At 45.0% G+C, this 24292-nt stretch overlaps 1 protein-coding gene across 1 annotated transcript in view; it reads left to right on the plus strand.

Moving 5' to 3' along the window:
- DHX35 (DEAH-box helicase 35) overlaps nt 1–24292 on the plus strand; it is a 69766-nt gene that overhangs the window by 38923 nt on the left and 6551 nt on the right. The window contains exons 11-20 of the mRNA XM_019972419.2: nt 33–191; nt 2200–2410; nt 7136–7260; nt 10916–10970; nt 13469–13564; nt 15296–15390; nt 16030–16107; nt 17116–17245; nt 21048–21129; nt 23781–23852. Coding sequence (XP_019827978.1) covers nt 33–191; nt 2200–2410; nt 7136–7260; nt 10916–10970; nt 13469–13564; nt 15296–15390; nt 16030–16107; nt 17116–17245; nt 21048–21129; nt 23781–23852 — 1103 coding nt within the window. The remainder of the gene's footprint in view (nt 1–32; nt 192–2199; nt 2411–7135; nt 7261–10915; nt 10971–13468; nt 13565–15295; nt 15391–16029; nt 16108–17115; nt 17246–21047; nt 21130–23780; nt 23853–24292) is intronic.

The following is a 24292-nucleotide window of genomic DNA, read 5'->3' on the forward strand; positions in this document are numbered from 1 at the left end:
GTTTTCTTTGGTCCCCATCTCGATGATTTTAGGAAGAGGTGGAAACTGTCGTGTCAATGCTGATCGAGCAGGCTCGAGCACTGGGTCAGACTGGGATGAAGAGACACCTCCGGATTCTCCCCATGTATGCAGGACTGCCCTCCTTTGAGCAAATGAAAGTGTTTGAAAGGGTGTCACGCAGTGTCAGAAAGGTAAGACTAACCCAGGGACCAAGGGCGTTTGCAGCTGTCTGTAATCATGTTGGTGCCCCCTTGCCTTCTACTGGAAAGGTTTATTTTACATTGAAGTAGAACCTGCTAAATAGGAAGGTATTTTAAAGAACTTAAGGTCTGTATTTCTGTGCAGCAGAGCTAAAAGCATATAGAAAGAAAGTCCCAGGTAGTCCAGTGGTTAGTACTCTACTCTTCCACTGCTGAGGGCCTGGGTTCAATCCCTGGTTGGGAAACTAATTTCCCTCAAGTTTTATAGCCAACCCCCCCAAAAAAACCATAAACAAGGATAAAAGCACACAATAAATAATGAGTTGCAAAGATTTCTCAGCCTGCCTCACAGAAAGTTTAGTAATTATCAGAGTAGGTGACTTTCCCTATCACACAACAGTATCTTGGTGTAAAGGATTGTCTTGGTGAATTGTGATCAGTCAGAAACAGTAGATTAGCTACTGTAAAATGGTTTCTCAGCCATCTGTTTGAAAAATCAGTTTGCCTATAGAGCCAAATTTAAGTCAGTTAATTTAAGGTGTGGCTTAAAAATACCTAGCCTTGAAATTAGGGTGGGGAAGGGTGTGATGAGAAGCACTGGTTTAAAGGAGCCAGTAGGCAACCAGTTTGTTTCCTTTCTGTCCCCTGCCTGGGTCCTGCTGTTTACCCTTCATCCGGTGAGGAAGGTACAGCACTGGCCCAGAGTTGCCTTACAGCAGCTATTTATCAGCAGGTAGCAGAGAACACAGTAGGTGAGGGACGGCTGGTCTGAGGCTCCACTCCCAACTTCAGGTCACTTTTAAGAGGGCATCCTGGCCCTTGGGATGGAGCTTGCTCAAGTCTGTCCAGTCAAACGTGAACTGTAGCCATCCAGTCAGGAGACCTGGGTTACCCTGTGCAGTGGGATGAGTTACTCAACCCCGAGGTCTGGTTTTCTCAGCTGTAAAACATGAATAATAGTAACTTTTAGATAGATGGTTTTATAGCATAAAATCGTGACTCTGCTACATAAAAATAGTAGGGAGATTTTGTAAAATGATCTAAGTAAAAGTGCCCGACCAAAGTTCCAGGTGCCATTTATATGTCTCCTGCTGCTTCACACCCTCCAGGGGGCAGCACTCAGCGCCCTTGGAATAAAATGCAAACCCCTCCTGTGGCCCAGAGACCGTGCATGATCGGGTCCCTGCATCCCTCCTAACCTCATCTTTTATTTAATTATCCTGGCCTGTGGCTGCATCGGCTGTTTCTCCTTCCTCTGCCTGGATCTATGTAGGGCCGGTTGCTGCTTTTTATTCAGGTTTCAGCCTAAAATCATCTTTTACAGAGGCTTTCCCTGGCCATCTAACCTGAAGTAAGCATGCTCCATTATTAACATATTATAACACGATGTATATATTGAACACTACGTAATACTAGAGTATTACCCTATTGCGTTTTCCTCCAGGTGTTCGTCACTGTCTTATGTTCACTATTTCTCCACCCAGACATTCACACTGGAATGTGGACTCTCGTCCATTGTCCATTCCTAGCACCTTAAAGTGTGCCTGGCAAAGTGCAGACCCTCAGAAAGCAGTTAGAACACGAATAAAGGGCAGGTACAGGTGGCGATGTGCATCACTTGAGTTGTACAAAAGGTAAAAACTAATGTTTGTTGAATATTTGCTCTGAGCCAAGTACTAGGCTCTAATAATCATTTCATGTATGTTTCGCATTTAATCCGCTGAAGAACCCTGGGAGAGGGTAAATTTTATTATGGAAACAAACAAACATGCTCAGGAGGTTAAGGAACTTGTCCAAGGTCCCAAGCTTAGGGAGAATTGAAACCCAAGGCACCCTGAGCATGAAATTCATCCTAGTCCATCCAGGATACCTAACTGCCTCTCTCAGGTTCTACACTATTGAAGATATCTTGACATCTTTAGGACTTTGACTAGTTTATTCAGAGTGAAGACAACCAAAACACTTTTATCCTGACTCTCCTTCCTGTGGGGGAACCTAGGTGATCGTGGCCACCAATGTAGCAGAAACCTCCATCACAATCAGCGGGATCGTGTATGTGATTGACTGTGGCTTCGTGAAGCTCCGGGCCTACAACCCCAGGACAGCTATCGAGTGCTTGGTGGTGGTCCCAGTGTCCCAGGCATCAGCCAACCAGCGAGCAGGACGCGGTGGCCGCAGCCGCTCAGGGAAATGTTACCGCCTTTATACAGGTAAATGTGGCTTTTTTCTCTTTTAGGGGTTTTGCCTTTCTCCTAGTCAGCCTGGGCATCAGAGAATATTACAGGTATCTACCCCTATTAAGCAGAACTTAAGACCCAGATCTTCCTCACAAGGCCTTCTGTAATCTGACCCCCACCACCTTCCTCACTCCAGACATGGCCCTTCTTTGCTACTGTTCCTCACTGGCCAAAGCTAGACCAGTTAAAAAAAGTGTATATTTATTTATTTGGCAGCACGGAGTCTTAGTTGTGGCATGCAGGATCTTTAGTTGCAGCATGGGAACTCTTGGTTGGAACATGTAGGATCTAGTTCCCCGACCAGGGATGGCACCCCAGGGCCCCCTGCATTGGGAGTGAGGAGTTAAGAATCCTCACTTAACTCCACTGGACCACCCTTAAGTTAACCCTTAAGTTAACTTAACTCTTAAGAGTTAAGACTTAACTCCAGCCCTTAAGGAGTTTTCTGTGGAGTCTTAACTCCACTGGACCATCATTGAAGTCCCATGAATTACCGATTATTTGCCACCCCTTTTCTGACCTAGTCTGGGCCTTGGCCTGTCAGCAGCCATGTGACATGTAGCTTGGACCCTTGTTCTGTCTTTCTTAACGTTCTCTTAGCATCCTGTGGCATTTTTTTTTTTATTCTGGGATCCTTGAATCCTGTGGGGCCCCACAGTGGGTTCCATCTTTCCTCTGGTTCAGAGCACCTTTGCACAGCTGAACCAGTAGGGTCTCTCCTGAGACTCATTGATAGCAGTTGGTCAGCTCCTGCTCCATGCTTGTCTTTGAAGGAGCAACATGAAATTACAATGAAGACGGTCTTAGCCCTTAAGGAGTTTTCTCTCCAACTAAACAGCAGTCTTGTCTGCAGAAAATGAGGTCTCCAGAGCTGCTCTTTACTTCATTGTACCTCTCTTCTGTGGATGACGGTGTCAAGGTTTCTCTTAATTATCTAGACTTAATTTTCAAATCATTTTTAATTCCCTCCTCTGTCCAGTATCCCTCTGCAGTCACTTAACCAGATCCGGGGGTTTTACCTTTTATCTCTCCTTTCCTTTCAGATTACCATCATCCTTGTTCAGTCCTTGACATCATTTATTCTTTTTCACAGATGTTTACAGAGCACTTGCTCTGTGCCAGGCATGGAAATCTAAAGCCAGTTGAGATACGGTCTGAGGCCACATTGCTGACAGCCTGGTGGTGGAGGCAGGCTTATGAACAGATTAGCATGTTATGGTGTGATAGTTGCCATAACTGAATGAGCCTTGGAAGCAGACAGCAGGGAGTTATTCCTACTGGGGAGGGCTTCACAGTCCATAATTGAGCCTGATCTTACCGGCAACTCAGTAGTTAATCCAGGTGAGGGGATAGCAGCGGGGGTTAGATTTCATCACAGCAAGCAGAGGAAGTGGAATGTACTAGTACTTGGAGGGGAGGAACAGGGTAAGAAGGATTCGTGGAAGGGAGGGAGAATACAGAACCTGAAGTCAGAGAGGTAAGGTTCTTCCACTGAAGATATTAAGAGGGAATAACGGAAATAGAAAGAGGAAAGCCAGTTTCAAAGGCGAACTGAAATATGGGGAAGAGGAAGTTTCAGGAAACTTAAATTTTTTTTTTATTGAGGTGAAATTTACATAACATGAAATTAACCCTTTTAACTTGAACAGTTCAGGCATTTATTATCTTCACAGTGTGCAGCCACCACCTTTATCTAGTTAGGAAACATCTTTATCACTCTAAAGTAAAAGTCCTTACCTGTTAAGCAGTATTTCTTTCTTCTTTTCTCCCTGCTGCCAGCCTGTGACAACCAGCAATCTTTGTTGTCATTTTGAATGGTCAGGTGGCCCTCTGTATCCATAGATTCAACCAACTGCAGATTGAAAATATTTGGAAAAAAAATTCCTGAAAGTTTCAGAAAGCAACACTTGAAGTTGCTTACACACTAGCAACAGTTCATATAGTGTTTACGTTCTATTAAGTACTGTCAGTATGCTATGCTATGCTGTACTATGCTGAGTCGCTTCAGTCGTGTCCGACTCTGTGCGACCCCAGAGACGGCAGCCCACCAGGCTCCGTCGTCCCTGGGATTCTCCAGGCAAGAATACTGGAGTGGGTTGCCATTTCCTTCTCCAACTGTAAGTATAGAGATGATTTAAAGTATTCAGAGGATGTGTGTAGGTTATATGCAAATACTGTACCATTTTCTGTGAGGGACTTGAGCATCCTCGGATTATGGTGTCTGCAGTGGGGGAGAGGGGTGTCCTGGAATCATTCTCCTGTGGGTACCAAGGGGTGAGTGTATTTGTTTTGGATATTTCACAAATTAATTCACACAATGTGACATTTTGTGTCTGGTTTCTTTCATTCAACATAATGTTTTCCAGGTTCATTTAAGTGTATCAGTACTTTATTCCTTTTTATGGCTGAATAATATTCCACCGTATGAAGGTACCACAATTTGTTTATCAGTTGACGGTTGTTTCTGCCTTTCGGCTGTTGTGAATAGCGCTGCTATGAACAAGCATGTACGTGTGTGTGCCTCAGTCTGTGTTTTTAATTCCTTTGGATGTACAGCTTGGAGTAGAATTGCAGGGTCACATGGTAATTCTTTATTTAACCTGAGGAACTAAAGTTACTTCTAAGGAGGAAACGGCCAGCATCATCTCATGCCCCAGTGAAATCAAACAGCAGGCTGTAGACTAAAGATAGGCAAGTGGACTTGGGTAAAGGGTGTGGGCAACTTTAGTGGAGGTGAGGTTGCGGGGAGACCAGCTGACAGTAATGGGGTACAGCAGATCCAGCCTCTAGGTTTCCTCCACCAGTGCTTCTAGAGATCACAGCTCTGAGCAGGGCGCCACCTCCTCTGACCCTTAACAGTTTCCCAGATCCTTCCGGGACTTTCTGGCTTGTCTCCTCCTGCTGTCCAGCAGCACTGACCCTGCACTGCACCCCTGCTGCGCTACTCTCTGTTTTGAATCTCCCTTCTGTCTTCCCGCACCCGCTTCTCACACCGTTGGTCCCTTTCCCTGGGCTGTTTCCTCTGCCCAGCGGGTCCGCCTCGTCCCTGGCTTCCGCTCCCGGGTGTCAGTGCCCTAAATCCCTTCTCCCCTCAGCCGTCTTCTGTCCACCCTTCAGCCTCCATTTCTCCTCGGGTGGACCCTCCACTGGGACCTAGCCTGATCCTCATCTCGGTCCCAGACCCTCTGAATCACGGAAATGTCTCAAAAGCTGTTGGCCCACAGCTCCTGCAGCCCTGGGCCCAGTGCCCTGTGTACTTGGTCCTCAGTAGACTCAAGTGTCCTTGAACTTAACCAAAGTGTCCTTGAACTCTTAAGAAGCACCTGCTTCCTATGAGCATCTTCATCAGGATCGTCTTCTTATCTGATCACAGTGTGCTTGGAAAATGTGGTTATCCTACCAAAAGGCTACCCCCCAAACGCTCTTGAAACTTGAAGGGAATATCCCATTTGGAACTTCCTGCCATTGCCTGTTTGGAGAAGGAAATGGCAACCCACTCTAGTGTTCTTGCCTGGAGGATCCCGGGGACTGGGGAGCCTGGTGGGCTGTCTCTGGGGTTGCACATAGTCGGACAGGACTGAAGCGACTTAGCAGCAGCAGCCATTGCCTGTTACCCGGAACCTTCCAGGTGGGCTCATGCATTTGATGATTTGTATCAATCAGCTTACAGAATATTTATTGTCTCTTTTGTCAAACTAAAGTTTTTTTTTTAAGTCCTTCAGTGGTAGTGCTGTTTCTTCATGACACCTTTTGTTCTGCTCTGACTTTTCTCTGGTTAATTAAAGATTTCTGTTGGAAGCTAGGCCACCTTTGTGTGAAGGAGGGTGTGCACAGGTAAAATGTTGACTGATGTGGGAGGATTTTGTCTATAATCCTTCTCTAAATGATCCATAGACTTTCTGAATATACACAAAAAGGGTTTAATCTCTTCCTCCCTGTTTTTTTCCCTGACCCTTTTTATCTAGCTTCTTTATAAAGGCTTCCCAGAGTCTCTGTCCCTCCCCCCGCTCCTGCCCCTCCCGTCTTGGCCTCCTGAACTCTGTGGTGCCTTTTCCTGTTCGAGGTCACCTTTTGTTCCTGATGGTGTGTGTAAGCATTCATTAATCCGTTCGAGGCAGCATTGGATTCTGGGAGTGACGTATGTGCCTGGCTTGATTTAAAAAGTTGGACAATTTTTGGTCTTTATGAGATTTGGTCATTTTTTTAATATTTTAAAGATATTTTGGTTATTTGGTTTTATTTGGTAATTTATCCTGAAATTGTTCTTTGCTTTTATGTATAGGCCTTGGCTCCTTGGCTCTGTCCCTAGCAGAGGGAACGAAACAGGGCACCCCCAGTAACACTTGTTGCTTTGTTTTGATGTTTTGCTAACAAGAATCACATTGTAAAAAGCATTCTAAAGTGAAAGGACATACTTTTATAAAGACATATTGTTAAAATACATTTATCTAAAGTTGAAATTGTTAAAATACATTTATCTAAAGTTGAAATTGTTAAAATATATTTATCTAAAGTTTAAAAAAAAGAAAAAGGTCTTTCCTAAATAGGAAGCAACGTTCTATCACAGTATCATATGAGTCTGAGCCTAGACTCCTAGAGCCCCTCATTAAAGTGAGAGAAGGACAATGTTTCTTTGGCAGAATGGTCACATTTGATTGTGACATTTTATCCCAAACAGTTCTGATTTCCTATCCCCAGAGGAAGCCTTTGACCAGCTGCCTCAGTCCACTGTCCCTGAGATGCAGCGGAGCAACCTGGCCCCCGTCATCCTGCAGCTGAAGGCGCTGGGGATCGACAACGTCCTCAGGTTCCACTTCATGTCGGTAAGTCCTGCCTTCCATCTGCAGCTGTCGGGACACTGGAATGCTCCCAGGGGGGTGCTGACATCGGTACAGAGCATGCTACCTTTCTGGTGTTTTTCACTTAGCCGTGGGTTTCATGTGCAGGGTCTAGGGGAGAACAGCCAGACAAGGGTGACAACTTCTGTTCTTGTCTGTTGGGGGAGAGAGAGTAAGTGGAGTAATGACAGGGTCTGTGTCCTGTGCTCTGAGAGACACAGGAAAGGCCCGCAGCCCAGTTAAGTCATGTCTGAGGCGAGACCTGAAACCCAGGTGGGATTTTAGCGAGTCAGGAGGGGTGGAGTGATCCAGGAGTGTGTCGGCATGATAAAGAAGTATCCCGACTGGGGAAGCCAGGAGGTCTATGGTGGAGCTACAGGGAAAGTCCCTACAGCGAATTGCATTTCTGATTATTTCCAGGAGTGGGTTTATTGGGTCAAAGGCCATAATCATTTCGTAGGTCCTCGATACATGGCCGAATTCCTTTACAGGTATAAGCTTGCGTAGTGCATGCATGCCTGACTCACTGGCCACCCATCCTGCCGTGTTATCTTCTTTTAGAGTTTTTCTAATTTGGTTGGTGGGAGGAAGAAGGAAAAATATTATCTCTTATCTTTTTTGATTGCTCATAAGGTTAAAAAAATTATCAGTTCAGTCGCTCAGTCATGTCCGACTCTGTGACTCCATGAACCACAGCACGCCAGGCCTCCCTGTCTATCACCAACTCCTGGAGTCCACCCAAACTCATGTCCATTGAGTCAGTGATTCCATCCAGCCATCTCATCCTCTGTCATGCCCTTCTCCTCCTGCCCTCAATCTTTCCCAGCATCAGGGGCTTTTCCAATGAGTCAGCTCTTCGCATCAGGTGGCCAAAGTATTGGAGTTTCAGCTTCAGCATCAGTCCTTCCAGTGAACACCCAGGACTGATCTCCTTTAGGATGGACTGGTTGGATCTCCTTGCAGTCCAAGGGACTCCCAAGAGTCTTCTCCAACACCACAGTTGAAAAGCATCAATTCTTCAGCACTCAGCTTTCCTCACAGTCCAACTCTCACATCCATACATGACCACTGGAACATTATCAGCCACTTTAATTTCTTCTGAATTAAACTATTTTAGGTTTATTAGTGATTTTTAAGAGTCCTTTAACTATTAAAGCCTTAACTAGTTAAAGCTGCTCACCTCTGTCTGTAGTCTTTCTTGTGAACAGTTCTTCTAGTTGTTTGTATGTTATTGTTTCGTTACGTGCAGCCACTGTAAACGTTTCCACAGCAAGGTCTTTCCACCTTTGCTCTGTGATTTTCTTTTCTTGTGCTTGTGAAGCACTTCCCCATATCTCAGTCAGTTAATAAATGCTCACTCATGTTTTCTTCTTGAATTTTTATGACTTGAAAACTTGTGTTTTTTGACTCTCTATTCTGTCCCGACCTGGTTGATGTGTGTAACTAGGCCAGATTCCTGGATGATAAAGTCCCTGATGTTGCCTGAACAGCGCAGATAGTAACCAACATTGGAATATGTTTGACTTCTCTAGGAGAAAGAAATGCAAATTGAAATAGTGGTTCCACTCTACATTAATTGAATGATCAAACATAAAGAAAAATGATAAAGTCCAGCTGACACAACTTGGGGGAAGTGGTTTTGTATTCTGTTTCAGTCCTCATGGAGGACTTTCTGACATTATGAGTTGTAGCAATGCCTGGTATTTCTTCTTGGGAAATTTTCTCCTGAAAATAATTCAAAAGAAACAAATAACTTATATGTAGGATAATGATTATAGTATCATTTTATATTAAATTAAAAATATAATAATGAAAATCATAAACTTTTGGATAGCTGAGAAACGAAGAGAATACATATAAATACATCTTCATATATTCCCTTCTGGTTATTTTCCCCTGAAATTGTGGGTTTTTTTTTTTAACAGTTGAAATCACAGGATGCATATAATTTTATATATTTAGCAGTGATAATTACAGTAGCAAAGAACTGAAAACCACTCAGTTGCCCAGTAGCAAGAAAGGTGCTTATTTCATAGTGTATGACCTTGTTGGATAGCATGCAGCTGTCCCAGGGTCATCACCGTGAAGCGGCCATGAGTATAAGAAACAGTGGGAGCAGAACACCAGGCAGTGAGAAAAGCAAACTAAAACTGTACGCACACACAGTCCTTTGAGCTGCATTAAAACTGTTTTTATGTGATCTCCAATCAGATGAGGCCATAGAGAAATACTAGTAAGTGTGTGTTGAGGTGAAAATCTTCTGGATGTGATTGGGGGAGGAGGGGGTAAAGGTGTGGGCTTTTTGATTGATGATGAATCCCAAGAGAAGAATTCATCAGGCCTGGTGATTTGACTGCAAACAGGGCCAAGGATTAAAAGGAGTCCAAGAGGGCCTGTCTGTTTTGTTCTGTAATTATTCAGAACCTCATTCAGCGCTCGGTCATTCCTGTTACTCATGTAGTCTCGGCGTAAAGACAGGGGTCAAGCCCCCTTTTAGGTGCTGTGGGTATGTTTCCTCTTCGTAAAGTAGGATGTCGTGGGCACTGGGGAAGGACTAGTGAATCAGTTATGTGATCTAGTCCGAAGCGGTTTGTTGAAGCCCTGGTGTGTCGTGAGTCAGGTCTAGTTCTGCCCTCGTCAGGATGTGCCTGCAGTCAGCACAGCTTCCAGAAGTACACCTTTGTTCCTTGGCAGTCCAGTGGGTGTGAGGTGAAGTTGCTCAGTCGTGTGTGACTCTCTGCGATTCCGTGGACTCTAGCTTACCAGGCTCCTCTGTCCATGGAATTTTCCAGGCAAGAGTACTGGAGTGGGTTGCCATTTCTTTTTCCAAGTGGGTGTGGCAGAGTGGAAAAAACGAGACCTGAGTTCTGTCTCTGGCTTTGCCACCAGTGGCCTCTAGGATCTTGTTCAAATGTCTTTTACATTTTGTTATTCACTTTCCTCACCTGCAAAAGTATATATTTAGAATACATTTGTTGTGAACGCATTTAGAAAAAAGTTATGCAGTTTGCAAAAGGACTATAATTTTATTATGTGGCTTATGGATGAAATCATTTAGGAGATAGTAGTGATGCTTTGCATACAATAGTAGGTGTTCAGTAAAGGTTCGTGGAAAGAAAGAAGACATGAGGATCCAGAGACTCAGACTGGAAGTCACAGTATCAGCTTTGTTAAACTTCAGATTGTCTAGCATTCCCTCTATTTCCAGAAGTTCAAATCCAACTGATGTCAGTTGGTCCCTGTAGGGAGGGCCTGGGGCAGAGCTCTGGGTGGTACAAAGATGAATAGTCCGTCAATACTGCAGTATCATGGGGCTTCTTAGAAGGTCAAGACATGAGGTAAAAAGTAGAAATCTTTGATGAGAGTTTAGGGAAAGCAAGAAGGTAGGTCACGGTAAGGACCCATCTCTTCTGATGGGAGTGGAGCCTGAGGGAAAGCTTCAAAGGAAATGTTTACTCAAGCTGAGATTGAAAACCAAGGAGTAGGAAGGGTGCCGAGAGGGAGAGGAAGGACATCTCCAGAGTGGAGGTTGGGAAGTCTGGGGCGTGTTAAAGCAAAGAGTGGGTTTGAGCAGGAAACAGTCGCCTTGTTATGGCTGGTGCTTGATGAAATTAACTTGGGGGATTTATGCTTCTTCCAGCCACCTCCAGCGCAGTCGATGGTTCAAGCACTGGAGTTACTCTATGCTCTGGGAGGTACGTCTGTCTCTTACTCTGTGTTTCTTACGTATTTATTAGTATGTGATATTAGGTTGTATTCACTCTAGGGCTCTTGGTATCTTCAAGGATGGACTTGGTTCTTCCCATATATATGATCCTCTCAGTGACATGTAAGCTTATCGAAATAAGGTGGGACCATGATTGATCCCTGGGTTGGGAAGATCCCCTGGAGGAGGGCATGGCAACTCGCTCCAGTACTCTTGCCTGGAGAATCCCATGGACGGAGGAGGCTGGCAGGCTACAGTCCATGGGGTTGCAAAGAGTCAGACACAACTGAGCAGCTAACACTTTACTTTCACTTTATGATTGGATCATGAAATCCAATCGGGACAATAAATTTATGAAGCATGTCAATACATCAAAAGCTTTTAATAACCATCGCTATAGCTATACTTCCTAAGAGACACCTGGAAGATTCTTTTACCAGTATTTCAGCTGTCACCCAGCTGGGCCTTATTCTCTGTCCCTGACACCGTTCTGAAACTGGCTCAGTGTTCTCTCCCTAAACCCCCTTCCTTCCACTCCTGGAGTTCCAGTGGAGGATTGGGTAGAATACCGGCCTATGATATTGTTGGGACAAGGAGACACCATGTTATGGAGGAACTCTTATTCTCTTGTTTGAAAATGTGGTGTTTATCTTAAAATAGAGAAAATTGTGGCCTAAATTCACCTCTTTTGGAAGTGTCTTTTCTGTGAAGGTTGCCTCCAATGAAGATAATATCCAGTTTGGTATTAAATTTCAGTGGCGGTTTTGTTCTTTAAGATTTTTTTTTAGTTCCTAAGATCTTTATTGAGGTATAATTCATACACTGTGTAATTCACCCATTTAAAATGTGCAGTTCAAGTTAGCCCCAAATGTTGTTGCTGTTCAGTCACTTAAGTCAGGTCAGACTCTTTGCGGCCATGGACTATGGCACACCAGACTCCTCTGTCCTTCCCTGTCTCCTGGAGTTTGCTCAGATTCATGTCCATTGAGTCAGTGATGCTATCTAACCATCTTATCCTTTGTCAGCCCCTTCTGTTCCTGCTCTCAATCTTTCCCAGCATCAGGGTCTTTCCCAAGAGTTGACTTTTCACATCAGGTGGTCAAAATTTTGGAGCTTCAGTTTCAGCATCAGTCCTTCTGATGAATATTCAGGTTTGATTTCCTTTAGGATTGACTGGTTTGATCTCCTTACTATCCAAGGGACTCTCAAGAGTCTTTACCAGCACCACAGTTTGAAAGCATCAATTCTTCGGTGCTCAGCCTTCTTTATGGTCCAACTCTCACATCCATACAGGACTACTGGAAAAACCACAGCCTTGACTATACAGACTTTGTCGTCAAAGTGATGTCTAGTTTTTAATACGCTGTCTAGGTTTGTCATAGCTTTTGTTCCAGGGGGCAAGCGCCTTTTAATTTCATGGTTGCAATCACAGTCCACAGTGATTTTGGAGCCCAGGAAAATAAATCTGTTACTGTTTCTGTTTTTTCCCCATCTATTTGCCATAAGTGATGGGGAGAAAAATGGAATTTTCCATAGTTTTTTGTGATCCACACAGTCACAGGCTTTTGCGTGGTAAGTGAAGCAGAAATGAATGTTATTTCTGGAATTCCCTTGCTTTCTCTGCGACCCAGTGAATGTTAGCAATTTGATCTCCGCTCCCTCTGCCTTTTCTAAACCCAGCTTGTACATCTGAAAGTTCATGATTCACACACTGCTGGAACCTAGCTTGGAGGATTTTGAGCATTACCTTGCTAGCGTGGGAAGTGAGTGCAGTAGTCCAGAGGTGAGGCAGAGAAAACAGCAGGAGAGGTGGCAGAGAAGCCAGACAGTGTGGGTCATGGACGCTGGGGAAGAGTATTTCCAAGGAGCTGTAGTTAGCAGGTGCGAAGGCTGCTGGGGCCCTAAGGAAAGTGCCCTCTGTGTTTGGCACTATCTGGTTGTGGGTTCGGCCCTGGGAGAGGGAGGTTCTGGGGAGAAGTAGAACTAGGAGAGGATGGGGGCCGGAGGCGGCTCTGGGGCCATTTCCTTATACTTAGGTCTTTACATAGAGGCCATTGTTGTTTAGTCCCTAAGATATGTCCCAACTCTTTGCGACCCCATTGACTGTAGCCCACCAGGCTCCTCTGTCCATGGGCTTTCCCAGGCAAGAATACTGGAGTAGGTTGCCATTTCTTCCTCCCTCCAAGGGATCTTCCTGACCCAGGGATCGAACCTGCATCTCCTGCGTTGGCGGGTGGATTCTTTACCACTGAGCCACCAGGGAAGCCCATAGAGGCCATTAGAATTAATTTTTCAAAATTGAGTATTCAAGAGCTCCGAGGAAATCTTTTCTTTTTCTACTGTAACAGCAATCAGGTTGAAGCTGATAGTGTATGATTCATCTCCTGGATACACCTTGGCTAGCATGTATTACCTTTTATTCTCCCAACAACTGTACATCTTCCAACACTGGTACATGCCTTCTGCCTTTTGTTGTTCTTACGGCAGGTCTAGACAAAGACTGTCGCCTAACTGAACCTCTTGGCATGAGAATAGCAGAGTTTCCTTTGAATCCCATGTTTGCAAAAATGCTGCTTGAATCAGGTAGGTGGAGACCAGCGGTTCTCATTGATTTTATTTTGTCGGGAAAGTTGTTTCTCAAATTCTGTGTACCTTGGGGGAGGGGGCACAATGTAGCATGTGCCAGCATTTTTTTTAAGCCTGAAGGAGTTTTCATCTAAAGATGTCTGCTTTGGGGCATGTTGTTAACTTGTGATTCAAGGTCCGTCATCATTAATTCAGGAAACGCTTTTGTTTGCTTCCTGTGGGTCTGACACCTGAGTTTTTGTATAAATTTGTGGTGAAAAATACACAACATAAAACTTACCATTTTACTCATTTTTAAATGCAATTAAAAATGTTAAAATGGACAGTTCTGCAGCATTAAGTACTTTCGCGTTGTTGTCCAACCACCACCACCATCCATCTCCAGAATGTTTTCATTTTTGTCAAACCGGAACTCTACCCATTAAACACTTAACTCCCATTCTCCCCTCCCCCAACCCCTGACAACCACTGTTCTACTTCCTGTCTCTATGAATTTGACGATTCTAGGAACCTCATGTAAGTGGAATCATACGATATTTGTCTTTTTGTGACTGATTTTTTCAGTTGGTACAGTGTCTTCGGGGTTCCTATTGTATCATGTGTCAGGATTTTTTTAAGGCTGAGTAATATTCCATGGTGCAAATAGACCATTCACCTGTTGGCGGATTCCCAGGGAGCTGCCACCCTTTGGCTTCTGTGACTCGTGCTGCTCTGCACACAGGTGTACAAGCACGTGCTTGTGTCCCTGCTTTCACTTCTTTGAGGTCTAATACTTAGGGTGGAATCGCTTGCTCGGTGATTCTGCATTTAGTTTTTGAGGAATCACCACAGCGTCCTCCACTTTGTATTTGCACTACCCATGGGCAAGAGTCCCAGCTTCTCTGACGCTTTCAGATTTTTATGAGAATATTAGTTAAGGAATCAAAGTGTAGAGCCTCAAGATCCTCTCATATGTAGAAGTCAAAATCCTCTGGAGACTAGAGACTGCACTCGCCACCCCCAACAGCCCAGAGAAGGGAAATACTAGTTCTGTCTTGCTTTGGTCTAACTTTATATTCACTGGCAGTCAACAAAGCTGTGTTTCAGATTAAGCGTGGTGAAAAGTTAGCTATAGTTGTGTCTTGGAGCTAACGGGCTTGCATTGAGAAGCAGGAAAGATCATTTGTGAGGCCGGAAGCTGTGGGGGAGCATGCAGGGCAGTTCACTCCATCTGATGCCCTGGAGGGCTGGTTGCTACAGACTCTGCCCAGGTGCCAGCAGCTGTGGCCCACCGCATGCTTCCCTGGTCTAGCTATGCCTCAGCCTTGCCCAGTGAAGTGAGCCCTGTTGAGAGGGAGGCCACCTCATAGAAAGATCCCAGAGCAGAGGGACACAGCCCACGTATTCCCTGCCCCCTCTCCCTCTTAGGCTTTCTTCCAGGATTCCAGGTATCCATCTAGAGAGGAGGGAGCAGGTGTGGAGCTGACCTACCCTAGTTGAGTCTCTTGGCAGAGTCCTTTGGTGTGACCGCTGCAGAATGGAGTCCTTCCAGGCCTCCATTCATCTGGACCATGTATACGGAGCATCCCATTTGGCAGGGTGAAGTGTTTATATAAGATTTTAAAATGAAGCTATGTAGAAATAGATGATCTTGGTTTATAGTATGCTGCAAGGCAAACATCAGAGAACATCTTTTTCTTCTCGTGACACATGATATGTTTGAAATCAAACATGCGTTTTGTTTTATAGGGAATTTTGGCTGTTCTCAGGAAATTCTGAGCATTGCCGCCATGATGCAGATCCAGAATGTCTTTGTGGTCCCCTCAAACCAGAAGTCTCAGGCTGTAAGTCTGACTTTTTCCCCAAGCTGTTCGTACGAGTCTTGCTCACTTTGGGCTTTCATTTGTTAAAATTGCCCACGGACTGCTGGTGACAGAGCAGCTTCAGTTTGGAGTGTTTATCTTACTTTGTGCCTGACATTGTGCCAAAATTTTTCCTACATCATGTCATTTTATCTTCAGTGTGAACTTGGGAGGGAGGTATTACTGTCACCATATTTAGAGATTGAGGCACAGAAAAGTTCAGTAACTTACAGTTGCTCAGCCAGAATTGGTGGAGTTGCCTTTCACGGTCCAAATCTTAACCATTGTCCTACTGACTTTTCAAAAGTAAGGGAGGTTGTTTTCAAGGCTTCTCTGGGGGCAACCTTGGTGGGCTCATTAGGGATGCCAGGAGTTCTTGCCTGGGCACAGCAGGCCTGGCACAGCCAAGCTGCTGACAGGGCCCTCCCAGCCCAGGCATTCGTGATGAGTAGATGGGTGAATGCTGGAAAGACTGTGAAGGAAAAGTTACGATATTTATGTACACTTGAAATTAAGACAGTGTTGCAAATGAATTATACTGAGCTATTCATCGTGTAATGTTACCTCCAGGACAAGAGGCTCACAGGAGTCAGCTTCTAAACATTGCCTTATTCTTTCCAGATTCGAGCGCACCGAAAATTTGCTGTGGAGGAGGGTGACCATCTTACCATGCTCAATGTGTATGAAGCATTTATCAAAGTAAGCACAGTTGCCGCTACAAAGGCCCCCTCCATGCTCCCGTCCATTGGAGGTAGTCTGTTGTTCAGTCGCTTATTCGTGTCCAGCGTTTTGAGACCCTGTGGACTGCAGCATGCCAGGCTTCCCTGTCCTTCACTATCTCCTGCAGTGCTGCTGTTGCTGCTGCTAAGTCGCTTCAGTCGTGTCCGACTCTGTGCGACCCTATAGACGGTAGCTCACCAGGCTCTCCCGTCCCTGGGATTCTCCAGGCAAGAACACTGCAGTGGGTTGCCATTTCCTTCTCCAAAGCATAAAAGTGAGAAGTGAAAGTGAAAGTGAAAAGCTCAGTCGTGTGAAAGCGAAAGCTCAGTCGTGTCCGACTCTTAGCGACCCTATGGACTACAGCCCACCAGGCTCCTCCATCCATGGGATTTTCCAGGCAAGAGTACTGGAGTGGGGTGCCATTGCCTTCTCCGCTCCTGCAGTGCAGTTTGCTCAAATTCATGTCCATTGAGTTGGGGATGCTATGTAACCATCTCTGCCACCCCTTTCTTCTTTTGCCCTTGGTCTTTCCCAGCATCAGGGTCTTTTCCAGTGAATCGGCTCTTTGTATCAGGTGGCCAAAGTATTGGGCTTACGCATCAGTACCAGACCTTCTTGTACTTGCCTGTTGTCAAGTAAAGTGATAACCTTGAGCTGCCAGAGAGGGAAGGTTGATTTGCAAAGAGCCGCAGGGAAGGGTTCTGTCTGATAGTTGGCCACTCTCATGGAGATACTTAAAACTGCTTATTGTTAAGTTCTCACTTGCCCTTTAGCACAAGAGAGTGAGATTGGACAGCAGTCAGATGGTAAGCAGGGTGATCAGCATTTGTGTAGAGAGATGGGGCCCCAAAAGGCCTGTAATGACTTGAAGATCTTGTCCCATTAAGGAAGCTAAAGAGGGCAGAGTCGAGTGGCGCCCGCCACGCAGCCTCAGCCGAGAGTTGTCCTGTGCTGTCTCACCCTCCCTGTGTGTGCGTTGCCCTGCAGCACAACAAGAACTCCCAGTGGTGTCAGGAACATTTCCTGAATTACAAGGGTCTCGTCAGAGCTGCGACAGTGAGGGAGCAGTTGAAAAAGCTTCTCGTCAAGTTTCAGGTGCCCAAGAAATCCAGTGAAGGTAAGAATAAACCGCCACTGCTCATGACGCTCCTCTCTCTGCCCTGTGGAGTTGCATTCTTGGCGTTCTCAGGCTGGGCGGTGTGAGACAACACAGTATACGCTGGACCCACACTGGGCTCACATTTTGAATTGCCTGTGTTGGTGAAAAGCTGCATGTGAAGGGAGCATATTCCCCCCCGCCAAGGAGGTCCGTTTTCATTTCCGAGGGCTATTTTTATTTAAAATTTTTAACAAGCCCTGACAACACTTACGAATCATTACCATTCTTTACCTCATTGTATGCCATGTGGTTAATTTTCCCTATTGTAGGCTTTGCAAGAAAAATGACTTTTACATGGATAACATTTATGGCCATTCCGTATAAACTGCCTTTTATTTTCAGCTACAGGTGTTACTAAAGCACGTACTGTGTGTTTAGCCTAGACAGTCGCCAGGTAAGATGGAAGTGCTGTGTAAGACAGTCTCTGGCCTCTATCAGTGCCAGTGACTCCTGTTAGTTGAGGACACGCTCGGTTGCACCACGGGGGTTTTATTTAATATTCTCTCACTTACTCTGCTACTCCAGGGTATAGGTGATGTTATCCTTATTTTACAGAGGAGTTGTAAGGTCCCAGGGATAAGTTAATTTAAGTTCGGGACAACACAGCTGGTAACTAGCAAAGATGGGCCTGTGTGGCGCCAACACACGCTTTCAGGGGGGTGGTGTGTCTGCTTAGCCAGTCAGCAGTTGTCTTTTGAACATCTCCTGTGTGCCAGGCTCTTGGAAACACTCCTGGCACTACTAGCTCTTACTAACCTAACTGCAGCACCCGTTACAGGCCCAGCAGGGCTGTGTCTTCATACGTGAGTTCATTTAGTGCTCACAGAGCTCCAGTGAAGCATGCGCTGCCGTGATTCCCATTCTTCAGATGAGAAAAGTGGGCTGAGAGGTAGTGAGTGACGTGCCACACGGAGGTCGCACAGTGAGTGAGTGGCCTCAGAGCTCAGGCAGCTTCATTCCAGAGCTTTATGTTGCTTTCGTACTAAGGGAAACTAAGTACATGATGACAAAGACGCGGTTCTTACTGTTGAAACAGTGCAGTGACGGGAGAGATTCCTACAGAGACACAAAGTACTGCAAATGAGATTATCAGTTGTCTTAGAGACTACAGGAATAGATGTTTGAGTGCTCATGGTGTACAGTGATGGGGATTGTAGTAGGAATGCAGGGAAGATGGAATCCTGGGGTTGGGGGGTACTGAGAGGGCTCACAGTGGGCCTCGAGTAGTGGTGGAAGTCCAGTTGAGCAAACTGGTTGGATTAGAAACCAGTGGCAAAGGGCTCACTAGGCAAAGAGGACTGTGGAGACAAGTGCTGGCAGAGAGGAGCGTATCAGATGCTCAGAGGGTGTTGATGGATGACCACGCTCCTAAGAGAGGGAAGCACTGAGCCCGGGTGACTGGGTAAAGTATCATCAGTACAGACAGGAAGCTCACAGAGGCAGCTAACTGGGGAGAAGCTGATCAAGTGCCTGTCTCCCAGGAGATAGCGAGCAGCCATACATCTGCATCTTTGTTTCTTAACCTGTTTTTCATTGTCAGCTTGAAACAGCAGAAATGTGTCTTGGAGGCTCCAAAGGAAGAGCTCCAATTCTTTAGGCCTCAGTGCAGAAAGAATTTAGGAAAACACAAAGTGACAGATAAGAAGCGATTGATTAGAATAGGATGCTCGTGAGGCTTACGAGCGGGCGGGCAAGAAGGTGCACACGGAGAACTTAGTGGGCTGCAGCTTTATAATTGAAGGGAAATCGGGGGAGGGGAAAAAGACCACCTTCTTCCTCATTCTTGAGTGGACATCAAGCTTCCATCTTCAGCTCCTCCTCTCCATCAGGCCAGGGAGCTTTCTTGTCCCTACATAGTCAAACGGGGACTGTCATGGTGCAGTGAAAATGAGCCAGAAGGTGGTAACGCAGACTAAAATGCGGTAAATCAGCGCAGGTTTCAGGATAACGCCACCTTTCTCATGTTTTTGTTTTTAGCGTGGGCAGAGAAGCGTGACCTAGGAATCATTAGCTTCCTGAGCTCACTGAGGATGTGGGGTCTCAGGCCACCATTCTTTCAGTGCTTTTGAGCATGTCTCCTGCTTCTGTTGCATGGTTTTGTTTTGAAGTAAGCCTGCTGCATTTTGTGGTTAATTAAACCTACTTTCTTGAATGATCATTAACTTAAATCTCCTATACTTTTTCACTGCTTACAATTCCCTAGTGGGATTAACTGTTTATCACCTGCTTTGTCCCTTCACTCTGTCCCTATCAAACCCCTCGCCCAGGAGAAGAGTTATATTGAATTTAAATTCTTTTTACCAAGAGAAATTCAGTACTAAGGGATAAGATTTTGTAAGGTAGGGTTGAGCTCTGGAGGGCCACAATCCTTGTAATATTTAAGATTTCCCACTATCCTACTCCTTAAGGAGGGCAGTTTTTATCCCTTGGGAATTATCTCATTTTGGTAACAATGCACATTCTGCATAGATAACTTCTTTTGGGCAAGTGGAGAGAAGGAACTGAGTCTAGGATCAGATTGTGTTTGGAAATGCAGATTTGGGATTTTTTTCAGTTCTGTGCTGAAGAACAATAGAGAAAATTATGGAAATGCAATAAATTACATGCAAATTGAAAACTTCTCTTCAAAAGGGAGGGAATATATGTATACTTGTGGCTGATGGACATTGACAGCAGAAACCAACACAGCATTGTAAAGTAATTATCCTCCAATTAAAAAAAAAACTAGATGTTAAAACAGTGAAAAAATATTTTCAACAGATATAAGGGATAAAAAAAGCTTTATTATAGAGTGAATTTATTTAACATATTAAGGAAAAAAACACCTAATTTCCAAGTTGATAAATGGGCAAAGGAATGGAATGGAAAATTTGAAAAGAAGAAATACAGTAATAGTAATAAATAAGTGTACAGTTAAAGAAGGGGTACCTTTGTGCCAGAACATTGCTGGTAAGAATACAGGAAAACTGACATTCTCATACACTGTTGATGGCTTTGTAAATCATACCACTTTTTGGTAACCTATTTACCAACATAAGACACCATTAAGACATACCATTATTTTATGTGTCATTAAGAAAGAAAAACTGTTGCCAATTATAATTATAAAATGCTGTCCTGATTTCAGTGAGTTAAAGTGTAAAAAAAAATAAATCTTAGAATTGATGAAATATCGTATGTCATAAGCCATATGGATGGCATTATCGTTTTTGCAGAATAATTTGGATATATCATGTAGAAATCATCTAATTGAGCAGGCTCTATCCTTGGAAGATGTTTACTACAGCAGCACAGACGCCAGTTAAACTGAGCTGTTTGAAAATTTTGAAGAATTACAAACTAACTGTAATCACAGAAATAATGTTGTAGTGTTAATGTCCCAGGTTGGGTCTTAGGGAAGGAACATCATTCCTGTAAAATGCTCTCCTAAAGAGGAGTTCCAAGGTCACTGGCCAGCCTGTGGAGTGCTCTGTAGGTTCTGGTGCCCAGCCTTGGTCTGGTCCTCTGTGGCTGGGGGTGCAGGGGAATTGGGGGGGTGGTCCCAGGTTAAGGAACAGTCTGATATGTTTCCATCAGCAGCCATTGTGGAGGGTGGGGACCCCTATAGATGGTGCCAGGGCAGGCATTTGGCACTGGGAATCGTGGGGCTGAACCCATTCAGGAGATGGTTTCAAGGCGGCTCAAGGCAGCCTGGGGTGGGCCTCACAGGACAGAGCATAGGGCAGGTGAGGTCTCATCTCATCCATCCCTGTTTGTGTAGGTGATCCAGATCCAGTTCTGAGGTGCATCGTTTCCGGATTCTTTGCAAATGCTGCGAGGTTTCATTCTACTGGAGCTTATAGGTAACATGATACTTTGTGAAGTCATTTGTGAAGTCACTTAAGTTATTAAAATCTTAAAAATAAACCAAACCCAACAGCAAGCTGACATGCAGAGAAAGCAGAGAAGTTAAATCATTTTTCTTTATTTGCACCTTGCCTCCTTCTAAAGATGCATTGAGGTTAGCTGTACAGATTTAAGCAAAATGTCTTAACTTTGTGGAAATGATTCTCAAATGTTCAGCCCATCCATGTGTTGTAGGAGGATGATAGTTACAAGTCTGAAAGTGGAAGTCGCTCAGTCATGTCTGACTCTTTGCGACCCCATGGACTATACAGTCTGTGGAATTCTCCAGGCCAGAATACTGGAGTGGGTAGCCTTTCCCTTCTCCAGGGGATCTTGGCAACCCAGGGATGGAACCTAGGTCTCCTGCATTATGCGCAGATTCTTTACCAGCTGAGCCACCAGGGAAGCCCAAGAATACTGGAGTGGGTAGCCTATCCCTTCTCCAGCAGATCTTCCCGACTCAGGAATCGAACTGGTGTCTCCTGCAGGTGCATTGCACGTGGATTCTTTACCAGCTGAGCTATCAGGGAAGCCTGTTACAAGTCTGCAGGCTGGTAACATATCTGTTGTAATCAGAGAGTAATAGGACTCAAGGGAACCATTACAGGTGCTCTCTTCTAGAGAAGTTAGTTTTGCTGTTGGGTGCTTCGTGACGTTTTTAGAGGTCTGCACAACTGAAGCTCCCCAGGTGCATTGTAGCCACACTGGAATGTTGGTGAGTGTTCTTCATGTGCTGGCCAGCCCCTCCCTCTGCTGAAAACTACAGCCTGTCTCTTCCAGTTCCATTTTCCAGGTGTAGAAGATTCACTGATGACCTCCGATAACCTCTGGTATATTCAAATTTGGTGAAAGCTAACACCTAGTTAGCCCTCTTTTCTCCAAACCAAATCATTCCAGTTTGTTGAAGTGTTACTTTAGTCTGTCTTTCTGTTTCTGAGCTGGTTTTAGTTTTGTAACTTCACTTTAGCCAGTTTTTTAGAGCAGTGATTAGAAGGTGCTCCTCTTTAATAAAGTGAAAGTGAAAGTCGCTCAGTCGTGTCCAGCTGTTTGCGAGCCCATGGACTACAAAGTCCATGGAATTCTCCAGGCCAGAGTACTAGAGTGGGTAGCCTTTCCCTTCTCCAGAGGACCTTCCCAACCCAGGAATTAAACCTAGGTCTCCCGCATTGCAGGCAGATTCTTTACCAGCTGAGCCACAAGGAAAGTCCCTTCTTTAATAAGGGAGTGCTCAAAAGGGCCTCTCCCTAACTTGTCTTTGGGTTTTCGCCTGAGACTATTGTTAGCTTTTTCCCCTCAGAACATATTATAGTCCTGTGATCCTGAACTCTCCGTGGTGTCCCATTCCAGATACTGGGCTCTGTTTTTTTGTTTTTTTAGGTTTTTATTTTCTCTTGGGGTATAACCAATTACCAATGTTTTGTTAGTTTCAGATGAACACCTTAGGGGACTCAGGCATACATATACGGGTTCCCATTCTCCCCCAAACTCCTCCCACTGGGCTTTGTTAATGAGCCCAGAATTGCATTGACCTTTGTTTTTTTGGCAGCCAGGTCTCCTTCATCCAGTATTTGGTTGCTGACTGGGCCTCAGGATAGCACTTTATATTTGTTTCTAGTGTGTTCTATTTGTCACCCCAGGCCAGGTGTTCCAGCCTATCAGTGTCACGGTTCTGTTGCCCATCGTATGTACTCTCCTCCCAGCTCCCAGCACTGAGCTGTTCTGTCCGAGGCAGCTCTGGACAGGCTGTGATCTTCTCCAGTGAGAACCATCGTTTCATTGTCATTCTGATTACCCCGCTCTCCTCAAGAGTATTAATTAGCAATTCCCACTAGCATTCACAAAAGTCTTTCACCAGTATCCTCAATAGAAATACAGGCTACACAACATGCTTCATGGTGGTCAGTCCCTTTGGGACAAAGTTCAGTGTTGGTCGCCTGATAAGACAGCCAACGCCCCGGGCAATGGCTTTATTCCAGCGCTGGAGATGCGCTGGGTCATGGCCTTGAAGCACTTTCCTGACACACATTCCTGGCACCTGCAGAAGTGCTCTGTAATTATGGTTTGAGCAGCAGTGTTCTGATCTGTTAATCTTCTCTCATGAGCTGATCTCACCAATAGTCTTGTGTGCCGTAAATATTTTTTTGAATTAAACTGAATAAAATCTAAGTTGGCATTTGAAATATTATCTCAGAGAAGTGGATAGTCCAGTTTTGAGCTTTCTTTCCCCCCCATTTATAATTATCTCTTCCATACTCTTTATTGTTTAACCTTGTTAATATAAAAGTTTATAGAAGTAATTGTATATATTATTTCTGTCCTCAAGGAAATTTTTGAAAGAGAACCTCCAGAAGATAAACATAAACATAAGCAGAAAAATATTTGGATGTCCATGTGTTGCTTTCCTTCTCCCTTTTTTAGCATGATTTATTCTTGATTTCTGGGGTGACAGTAGGGGAGGGGTCATAAAAGGCTCGAGAGAAGATGGAGAGGATAGTTTTGTTTGTGTGAAGTACAGCCTGCGTTTTTGATGAGTTTAAATGCATCTGTGGGAAGGTCTTGCTGGAAGTGTTTAAAATGTACTTGAGACAAAATTGCTCTGCTTCCCAAGGACCATCCGTGATGATCATGAATTGCACATCCACCCAGCATCGGTCCTCTATGCAGAGAAGCCGCCCCGCTGGTAAGCCCCCTTCTGCCCCTCTGCTTTGTCAGTGCTTTGAAGGCAAGGCCTCGTTCTGGTTCGTCTCTGGGTCCCCAGCGCCTAGAGTCCAGGTGCCCAGTACACATTTGCTGACTCTGTTCTACAAAGAATTTCTACTCTGTCAAGGATCCCTGTAAGCCAATGGTCTTATTCCTCTGCCTGCTGATCCCCTCAGCAAACATTCATGTTCACCCACAGACTGGGTGCTCTGTCCTCACTCTCGGTATAGCTGTGCAGAGAGAGGAATCCAGGTCCCATTCCACAGCCCGACAGAGAACAGATGGACTCCAGTACCTGGGGAGAAAGGCTTCCATAGAGGGAGGTATTTGATAGGTGGCTGAGGTTCACACTTCCGCGGGCCAGGCTGTAAGGGCTGGCTTCAGGGAGCAGATACTAATACTCGCTGTGGAAGCTGATAC

The sequence above is a fragment of the Bos indicus genome, chromosome 13 (genome assembly GCF_029378745.1).
Source record: "Bos indicus isolate NIAB-ARS_2022 breed Sahiwal x Tharparkar chromosome 13, NIAB-ARS_B.indTharparkar_mat_pri_1.0, whole genome shotgun sequence".
Taxonomy (NCBI): domain Eukaryota; kingdom Metazoa; phylum Chordata; class Mammalia; order Artiodactyla; family Bovidae; genus Bos; species Bos indicus.